This window comes from Brassica oleracea, chromosome C7 (genome assembly GCF_000695525.1).
Source record: "Brassica oleracea var. oleracea cultivar TO1000 chromosome C7, BOL, whole genome shotgun sequence".
NCBI classification, from domain to species: domain Eukaryota; kingdom Viridiplantae; phylum Streptophyta; class Magnoliopsida; order Brassicales; family Brassicaceae; genus Brassica; species Brassica oleracea.
This window is the reverse complement of record NC_027754.1, coordinates 43,921,104-43,931,984: the sequence shown is the minus strand read 5'-3', so window position 1 is coordinate 43,931,984 and position 10,881 is coordinate 43,921,104. Positions and strand designations below refer to the sequence as shown.

General features: G+C 26.5%; 1 protein-coding gene across 1 annotated transcript; it reads right to left on the bottom strand.

Annotated features, from left to right (window-relative positions):
* Positions 1 to 3,519: 3,519 nt before the first annotated feature.
* On the bottom strand, positions 3,520 to 4,176 carry LOC106303391. Its single transcript, XM_013739671.1, has one exon. The coding sequence runs from the start codon at positions 4,174 to 4,176 to the stop codon at positions 3,520 to 3,522; it is 657 nt and encodes a 218-aa protein (XP_013595125.1).
* Between the last annotated feature and the right edge of the window lie 6,705 nt (positions 4,177 to 10,881).

The following is a 10,881-nucleotide window of genomic DNA, read 5'->3' as shown; positions in this document are numbered from 1 at the left end:
CTCTTATTTGAGAGAGTATAAATCACTTCTTAAGGTAATTTGAGTGGTATCAAGCTTGCAATTAACTTTCAACTGAAAGTAAGTATCATTTGCATTGAAATTGTAAAGTGACACTTTTTGTGTAACAAGAAAAAAAAATCTAGAATGACACTTATTATGAAATAGATGGAGCAGTACATGTTTTGTATATTATTATCTATACAATACACAACTAATGAAAAAGTATTAATTACTAACTTTATTTTATTTTAAGATATCTATATAACATACGAGGAAAGCTTTAAATCTCTTTTGTTATAAACTATTCATTTTAAAATGTATGAAATAATTTACTAGCTTTTACAGTAAATAGTGATTTTATAGATTTGTTAACGGAAAAGCTTAAATATATTTGTTATCTAATGTTACTTTACTTTTCAATTTAAATTATATTATATATAATTTTTGTATATTATTATCTATATAATACATAAGGAATAAAAACTACTAACCGCTAAATTGTATTTTGAATAAGCAAAAGAAAGTTTTGAAATCTCTCTTATACGAATAAAATATATTTTAATATAAATTATATTTTAACATTTATTCTAAAATTAGTTATTACAGGTAACTATTTGGAATATTTTTATCTAAATCTTTTTATAATTAAGCAAAAAGTTACAATACTAATTAGATATGATTGAAAACATTAAAATAGAAGAACACTGAGCACTGTGAAACAATTCCATAAATAAATATTTGTGATAGCCATTTGTTAAGTATGATATGTTTTCTATTGATGTAAGTTGGTTTTTTATTTAGTTTTTGTTTTAAGAACTGAATTAAATAAATCAAAAATTAAAAATCATCAACCAAACAAATTTATTTTTGTAAGTGCATAAGATAATTTATTAGTTTATAGTTAGATATCTATTACTTATTTGCAATTAAGTTATAAGAAAATATATGTTACACTTCTGGATATAAATTTTGATAGTTTAATAAAAACTGTTAGTAATATAAACAAAATACAATCTAAATCTTCCATCAAAATATTATTCACTAAAAATTTAACTCTACTTTTAATAACATATGAATAAATGTAAAATCAAATTTCTTAAAGCAATAATATTATAATTATTTCAAAAAGGAAATTAAAATATAAAAATTACTTACATCATATCATGTTCTTATGCATCAAAAAGTGTGATAACATTATAATAAGAAAATATGGCATAAAAGTTAAAAATGTATAGTTGATCATCAGAAATGATTCTTCACCAATTATACAAATGAAATATATATATACATATTCGTATTACAATATAAATATGTTATTTATCATTTTCTAAATCATAAGTTATATTTCAATACATGTTATATTTCAAAAATTAGTTATTATATGTAATATTATTTGTAATGTTTTTCTAATAATTTTTTATAACTTACCAAAACCTACAATACTAATCAGATATAATTGGAAACATTAAAATATAAAAAATCGAGCATTGATGACATAATTTTTTTAAATACATATTTGTGAAAGCTATTATTGTTAAGTATGATTTGTTTGGCCACTGAAGTAATGTTTTTCTTGATTTAGTTTCTTTTAGAACTGAATTAAATAGATCAAAAATAAAAAGTTATCAACCAATCAAATTAACATAATTAATTGAAGATCTCTCCTATGAATGACACATAAGCAAAAATCATTAAAACGATTTTTCAATTAATATATAGGAATATGCTTTTATATTTTGTTTTTTACTCAACTTCACATTCCATTTTGGAGTAAAATATGGAGTGAGTGTTTAAAAATGCTCTAAGTACTTGACTTAGACCATGATTAACCCAAATCTCTTAACTGGGGTTCTTAGATTCGGCTAAAAGATGGTTCTTAGTTTTTCTTAGATTTTAACTAAGAAAAGCTAAGAACCGTCTCTTAAATAAGAGATATAAGAGACGTCTCTTATCCGAAAAGTGTAAAAAAAAAAGTCAAATCATGAGTTAAGAATCCCGGTTAAGAGACCAGAGTTAATCATGCTCTTATATATGTGCAGTTGTGGTTTGGGAGATTGGTTGTTGTTATAACTCCAACGTAGGACTAACAGTACAATATTTAGATGTTGCATTTTATGTGAATTGAAGGTTGTCATTTGCGCCAAACGGGGTTTTAATTGTTTTCTATGGGTTTCAATTTTGATAAATATAGTTTTTTGTTTGTGGGTATTCGCTTTTGTTTTGTTGGTGGTACTTGTGAATGATTGAGTGAAGACAATTTTATAACTGAAAGCGTTATGGCGGGGCTTTGCACATCCGTTAATATCTCCCAAACTTGAACCAACACATACTATGCGGTAAGCACTGCAACTTACTGAACCTCATATGTTAAGTAAATTAATATAATAATAATGAAAAGTAATTATAATAAGGTCTCTAAAATATTTAATGACATACCATAAAGCTACAAATAGAAATAAAATATATAATGGCATACCATAAAACAAATTTATTCAACGAAGAAAGTTTCATCACTACATTTGGAACTTGAGGTGTTTTCATGGACAACGGAATGCATCCTATATCTATCGACGTATCAGGTTTTTGGTATCGATTATAATGATCTAATTTCGATGATTCAAGATTCAAAAGCATGACCAATTTTTTTTAACTGAACTGAATGAGTTATCAAGACTGAAGAATAGATTTCCAAACTTCTCAATTGTGTATATTTTCGTTCTGAAAATATATTGTCTGACACATTGGCTAAAATAGTTAAAAAAATATTATAGATATTTATAATACATTGGTTGTTCTGTTCTGATCTGGTTTTCTAGACCACCTCAAATTTAATTTATATAATAGCTGTCTGGAGAAAAAAAATTTTATTCATACATACATGTATTCAAAATTTGATTTTTACTAATGTATTTTTCAATAACTATTATAAAACTGTTTTCAATATATATAAAAAAAACAATACAAATGAACTAATAGATTAAGTAAACCTTCTTTCTAATTTTTTTTATGGACCACCGGAATAGAATTAGATATACAATATTAGAAATAGCTATAATATTTGGGTCAATATCAAATAAATGAAACAAAAAATTTCTTATACTCTTGCATAATGTCATTCTCAGTGAGGTATGTGCCTCAAACTATACATATACCAAAAATTCATGCGGTGCTCTATGATTGGTTAAATCCAGTTATTTCTATTGGATTCTTTGTACAATCGACTGAAATCAAATATCTTTTACATAATATTTCTGTTTTACCTCAAACGAGACTAAAATGTTATAACCTTCTTTTTGACATCAAAAGGAAATGTTCTAATCTTTAAATCATCACAAAGTGACGAAAATGAAAAAAAAAAAAAAAAAAGAAGAAATTCATTTTTATTTATTTTACATATATCATAAGTTGATACAAACATATATATATTAATATTAAAAGCTTAATTCGAAATACATATTTCTTAACTTATATGATATTTGATTAAGTAGTTTTAGAGCCATTTATTTCATCTCTATTGCATCAGCTCTCTTCTGGATCTTTGTCCTCCGATTCGATCTTCCGAGCTTTACCAATGACATCTGGATGATTTTGTTCACTATACCTTTTTTTAGTACTTGCACAAGGTTCTTTCTCGTTTTCCTCTTTAGTCTCATTGCTACGTGCAGCTGATAATTTTGGTGAAATATCAAACAGACTGTGGCATTTGGGACACATAAATGAACCGAAATTTTCATTTGGTACGCCATGGGTTTGATACTTGTTTTCACCACCTTCGTCACTTGTGTCGACTTTGGTGTAATCGATAGGTTCAGGGTAAAAGGTTTCCCGTTGGTTATTAAAAACATTTGGAGGGTTAATGGTTGGATCAGAAGTTATGACACGTTCATGACCATTTTGGCTAGTGACCATATTATTGGTCGGAACCATAACATCATCATTCAGGTTTGAGATAGTTGGAGTGGCGTTACCAAAAACATTTGGAGAGTGATTCCTAATGGTTTGACCAGAAGTTATGACACGGTTGCCACGGCCATGACCATTTTGGCTACTGACCATATTATTGGTCGGGACAGTAGCATGATGATACATGTTTGGGATGGTTGGAGTGGCCAAAACTGGAGAAAATTGAGGGTTAACAAATCCTGAGATTTGAGGCATTCTCACAGCAGAAACCATGTTATTTCTCGGCTGATAAGCGTGAACTGTTAAATGTTAAGGTAGATGCCAAGAAAAGTAAGAAGAAGGGCAACAAAGCGCCAGTCCCTTCTTGTTGGATCAATGGTGCTTGGCAGGAAACCTCAAAAGCAGGAGGAATGGGCTGGATCATCAAGACAGCAGCAGGGGAAGTGCTCTGCAGGGGCTCCTCAAATCGCTCACACGTGTGCTCTGCTTTGATGGCGGAAGCGTTGGCTTTGCGTGAAGCTCTAAAGAAGGCGCAGGAGTTAAATCTTCAAAGCCTCCAAGTGTTCTCGAACTCTCAGGTCCTTGTTTCGACCCTTGATGCAGGGATGGATTTGAATGAGATTGCAGGTGTCCTCCAGGATGTCAAAAGCCTTGCCACTCTCTTCTGTCCGTTGTCGGTTGTTTTTATTCCTCATGTAGAAAACTCTCAGGCGGATACTCTAGCTAAATCAAGCATTTCTAGATTGCTAAATGTTGTTTGAACTGGTTCGATTTGATTTAATGCATGTGGTTTGAGAAAAAAAAAAGACTTGTGAAGCATGGTAAGAAGAAGTAAAAGGTGGAGATGGAGAAAACAAATTGACATGGTTTGTGTTTCCAGAAGTAACAAACGTTGATCGAACCGTTCGGGTCTCATTTCGGTTAATCTGGATGGGAACAAAATCATTTTGGTTCATGGTATTATCAGTATAAGGGATGAACTCATTTGGTAGTGAAGGCATCTTGAGAATGAGTTTGTGTTTTAGACCCTTTGCATATCTATCTATTTATAGTGTTAGTATGCATACATAAAGGCTAAAATATAAACTTTAAAAAGGAAAATATAAATCACATATTTTATGTTGACTATTTTTAATTCTGCATAAGAAAATCCTCTATTACACTTCTCAATACTTGTCATGGATACCTTATATGTACATGGTCATATGTGGAAACCAGTCACAGATTTTAATTCTTTTTTTAGGCTAGTTGCTTAGATGTGTTAGGTGAGAATCATTTATGGTATGTAATCAATATTTATTTTTATTAGTGGTTTTATGTTATGTCATTAAATATTTTATTTCAATACGTGGTTTTCCCCACGTTTTTTGTGAGGAATTTTTTAATTGTTTTTTTTTGTTATGTGTAGCATATTTTTTTTCTGTTGTTGTGTTTTTTTTTTTTGTGTGTGGAAGAATGTATCTTACTAATTACTATGGGCATCTCTTACTTCAGTCCATATTTTACTCCAAAAAATGTAGTAGAAAATAGAGTTGAATCAAAAATAAAACATTACTCCATTTATAGAGTAACATGGTTGTATGAATAGTTTTAAAGTTTGACACATATGATATATATTATGTTTTTGATACGCTATAATATATTTATATTTTTTAAAATTGAATATGAATCTTATTTGTTATATATTTTCTGAATAAACAGAATTATATCTTTCATTATTTCGATTATTTTATTACTTTTTAAAAAAAATATGACTATTGTAAAAATTTATTAATTTTTTACTCAACAACTATAGTAAAAATAGTTAATTTATGCTGAAATTAAAATTTTCTAGAGTCTTATTATATGTTATGTAGTTTTGATTTCCAAATGTCATTAATTTAGTATTAAGTTACTTTTATATTGTTCATTTTTAAGAAGTTATAAAAGATCATTTTTAAAAATGTATAAAATAACTGTTTATCAGAATGGTATAGTCTTTTACAGGTTCGTAAAAGGTAACTTCATTTTGTTTTTATGTCTAAAATTAGTTTAACTTATTACTGTAAAATTAAATTATAGTACATGTTTTCTATATTATTACCTATACAATACACAACTAATGAAAAAAATACTAATTACTAACTTTATTTTATTTTAAGATATCTATATAACATACATGGAAAAGATTTAAATGTCTTTTTTTTTATAAATAATTCCTTTTAAAATGTATGAAATAATTTACCATTTTACAGTAAATAGTGATTTTATAGATTTGTTAATGGAAAAGCTTAAATATGTTTCTTATCTAATGTTACTTTTACTTTTCACTTTAAATTATATTATATGTAATTTTGTATACTATTATCTATATAACACATAAGGAATAAAAACTACTAATCGCTAAATTGTCTTTTTTTTATTATCTATATAATAAGCAAAAGAAAGTTTTGAAATCTCTCTTATACGAATAAAATATTTTTAATATAAATTATATTTCAACATTTATTCTAAAATTAGTGATTACATGTAATACTATTTGGAATATTTTTATCTAAATAGTTTTATAATTAACCAAAAATTTACAATACTAATTAGATATGATTGAAAACATTAAAATAAAAGAAAACTGAGCACTGTGACACAATTCCTTAAATAAATATTTGTGATAGCCATTTGTTAAGTATGATATGTTTTTCTATTGATGTAAGTTGGTTATTTATTTATTTTTTTTAAGAACTGGATTAACTAAATCAAAAATTAAAAATTATCAACCAAGCAAATTTATTTTTGTAAGTGCATAAGATTATTTATTATTAGTTTATAGCTAGATATCTATTACTTATTTGCAATTAAGTTATAAGAAAATATATGTTACACTTCTGGATATAAATTTTGATGGTTTAATAAAAATAGTTAGTAATATAAACTAAATACAATCTAAATCTTCCATCAAAATATTATTCACTATAAATTTAACTCATACTTTTACTAACATATGAATAAATGTACAATAAAATTTCTTAAAACAATAATATTATAATTATTTCAAAAAGGAAATTAAAATATAAAAATTATCTACGTCATATCATGTTCTTATGCACCAAAAAGTGTGATAATAAGAAAACTAGATTAAGATCCGCGCCTGACGCGGGATGAACATTATATATATAAATTTTTTTATATATATGTTTCTAACATATTATGAAATAATAAATATATATTGAATAATAAAAAAAGTTAAAAACTATTACTTATATAATTAAATTAGTGTGAACATATAAATAAATTTTATTAATCTAAAAAATATTTTTTCTATTTGATATGGTATATAATTAAATTTAAATGATAGTAACATATATATAGTATACTTTAATATTAATATTTATTGAATCATGCTTTTTGCTCATTTTGTTTTTATCATCTGTATCTGTTATAGCAAAAAAAATTTAAATTACTGATAACAACATTTTCACTGTGGAATTAATAGTTTAAGTGATTTATAATATTTTTAAAAATTAAGTTGTCAATATGTTTTCAATTTTTTTATCAAAAAAAAAATTGTTCAAAGTAAATTTCAAAATTAAGATATTTATGTTTTTTTTGTATGGTCATATAATTTAAATAAAAATGATATATATATATATATATATATATATTATTTTTAATACTTATTAAATGAGAGTTTTAACTTATATATTTTTTAATTATTTGTATCATGTCATAACAAAAATTTTAAATCATGGATCACAAAACTTGAATGTGAAACTTTTAAGAGTTTTAGTAATTTATAATCGTTTTTAAAAATTCATAATATAGCATATAAATATTTTTTTAAAATTTTTATTATATGGTTACTGTGATTTTTTAATTTATTTTAATAGTTTAAAATTAAACAAATATAATGTAAGACACACTTATTTTTATCAAATCTTTATTATTCAAAATCATTAATTGTCATATATATTTTAGCCACATTAGATAATTCCGTAATTTTATTTAAGGAAATAGTGAAGAACATTAATAATGCATTTATGGTTAGTTTAATAAAAAGCTTAATATTTATTTAGATGGACCAACCTATTTCTCTAAGGATTATGAGAATCATTCTATTGATGACACGTGACTACAAAAAGATGTTGTAATGCTTCTCAAATAATATATATGGGATATGGCATAAAAGTTAAAAATGTATAGTTGGTCATCACAAAATATTCTTCACCAATTATACAAATGAAATATATATACATATTCGTATTATAATATAAATATGATATTTATCATTTTCTAAATCATATATTAAACATACAAATAAAATATCTTTTACTACAAGTTATATTTCAAAAATTAGTTATTATATGTAATATTATTTGGAATGTTTTCTAATAATTTTTTATAACTTACCAAAACGTACAATACTAATTAGATATAATTGAAAACATTCAAATATAGAAAATTGAGCATTGATGACATAATTTCCTTAAATACATATTTGTGAAAGCTATTATTGTTAAGTATGATTTGTTTGGCCACTGAAGTAAGGTTGTTCTTGATTTAGTTTCTTTTAAAACTGAATTAAATAAATCAAAAATAAAAAGTTATCAACCAATTAAATTAAAATAATTAATTGGAGAGCTCTCCTATGAATAACACATAATCATAAATCTTTAAAGTGATTTTCAATTAATATATAGGAAGTTGCTTTTGTTTTTGTTTTTTACTCAACATATGGAGTGGATGTTTAGAAATGCTGTAAGTACTTGAGTTATATACTGAGTTATATACGTGCAGTTGTGGTTTGGGAGATTGGTTGTTGTTATAACTCCAACGTAGGACTAACAGTACAATACTTAGATGTTGTATTTTATGTGAATTGAAGGTTGTCATTTGCACCAAACGCGGTTTTAATTGTTTCTATGGGTTTCAATCTGGAGCTTCAATTTTGATATATATATTTTTTGGTTTGTGGGTATCCTCTTTTGTTTTGTTGGTGGTACTTGTGTATTATTTAGTTGGGACCGCTTCTATATTTTTTGGCGCTTCCATGTATTAGTACTCTTATTCAAGTTATATTTCGACTGTTCAAAAAAAATATTAATCTCGTAATCACCATGGTAAGAAAATTTCTTTTCATTTATTTTCATTTATATTGTGTTTATAAGTTTATACCATGAATTATTTTATAATAATATTTCAAATCTTTCGTCACTAACAATTTAACAATTGGTGTTACAGCCGTTTGAGTCTCTTACTATGGTGTGTTTGGGCTCTGCAATTTTTAGCTAGTTTAAAATTTTGGTAGTCCCTTTTTTTTTTTTTGAACCAAAAATTTTGGTAGTCCTAGATTGTAAATACAATTTTTATGGAATCATGAATATGTTAACCCACCAATGTCTTCACATTACGTTGTTTGTTCAGGAGCCTTGAAAATATAATGAAGTGGGACTTGTGTTTTTTTTTGTGACTTGTATTTTTGAGTGAAAATAAAAAGGGAAGTTGGAGATGCTTTTAGATGTACATTTGATTATTGAGATTCAAAATTGGTTTACGTAAATATGTTTTGAATAATTGTTGGTTTATATGTATTGATTGAGTGAAGACAATGTTATAACTGAAAGCGTAATGACGGTGGTTTTGCACATCCGTTAATATCTCCCATACTTTAACCAACACATACTATGCGGTAAACATTGCAACTTATTGAACCTCATATGTTAAGTACATTAATATAATAATGAAAAAATAATTATAATAAGGTCTATAAAATATTTAATGACATACCATGAGACTACAAATAGAAATAAATATATAATGATATACCATAAAACAAATTTATTCAACAAAGAAGAATTTCATCACTACATTTAGAACTTGAAGCGTTTTTATGGATAATGGTGTGCATCCTACATCTATTGATATATTAGAGCATCATTATCCAGAAGATTTCTTATACCGGAACTCTTAATGAAATATAAGAAACTGTTTTTTATATTCTACATCCCGCTCTAAAAAACCCTGGAAAATGATGCTTTTAGACTTTTGGCACTAATTGTAATGATCTAATCTCAATGATTCAAGATCTAGGAATATGATTAAATCTTTTCACTGAACTAAATGAACTATCAAAACTAAAGAATATATTTTTTTTACTGAACTAAATGAGCTATCAAGACTGAAGAATATATTTACAAATTTTTTAATTGTATTTATTTTTCGTTCATGTATCGTGTGATTCATTAGTTAAGACAATAATTTTTTTTCTTATAATTCTGTTAGAACAGTTCAAATTTAAGCAATAGAATAGGAGTCTTAGAAAAAATGAACAAATTTATTCATATATGTTATAAAAAGAACTTGAATTTATTTGTATCGCAGGAATTTAAATAAGGGCAAAATTTTATACCCGTAGAAATTATAATACTGATAGAAAGAGTGTATTAAAGAGAGATGAGAAGAGCGAATTGAATGATTTATAAACGATCGATTCGATCGTTTATATAGAAGTAGGATTTACTGTGCAAATAGTGCAACGGGCCCCACATCTTTTATATTTTTCAACGTTTTCGGTTCCTCCTTTTATTGACTTTCGTAACACTCCCCCTTGGGGGCCGGTGTCACTATCCGTTCTCGCTTATCGTCTTTGTTGCCTCGTTAAAAACCTTTCCAGGAAAACCCAATGGGAAAAACCATAGTAAGGTAAAAAGAGTACAACCACGTAAGCTCCCCCTCGAATAAGCAGTCATAGATCCTTCTGATGACGCATTCCAATGTTATGGATGTGTTTTCTGAACACCGAGGTAGGGAGTGATTTTGTGAAGAGGTCGGCTGCATTGTCGCATGATCGAACATATCTTACTTCAATCTCTTTATTCTTCTCGAGCTCTTGAGTGTATGAGAAGAACTTCGGAGGTATATGTTTGGTTCTATCGCTTTTGATATATCCTTCCTTCGTTTGAGCAACACATGCCGCGTTATCTTCATATAGAATAGTTGGCTCCG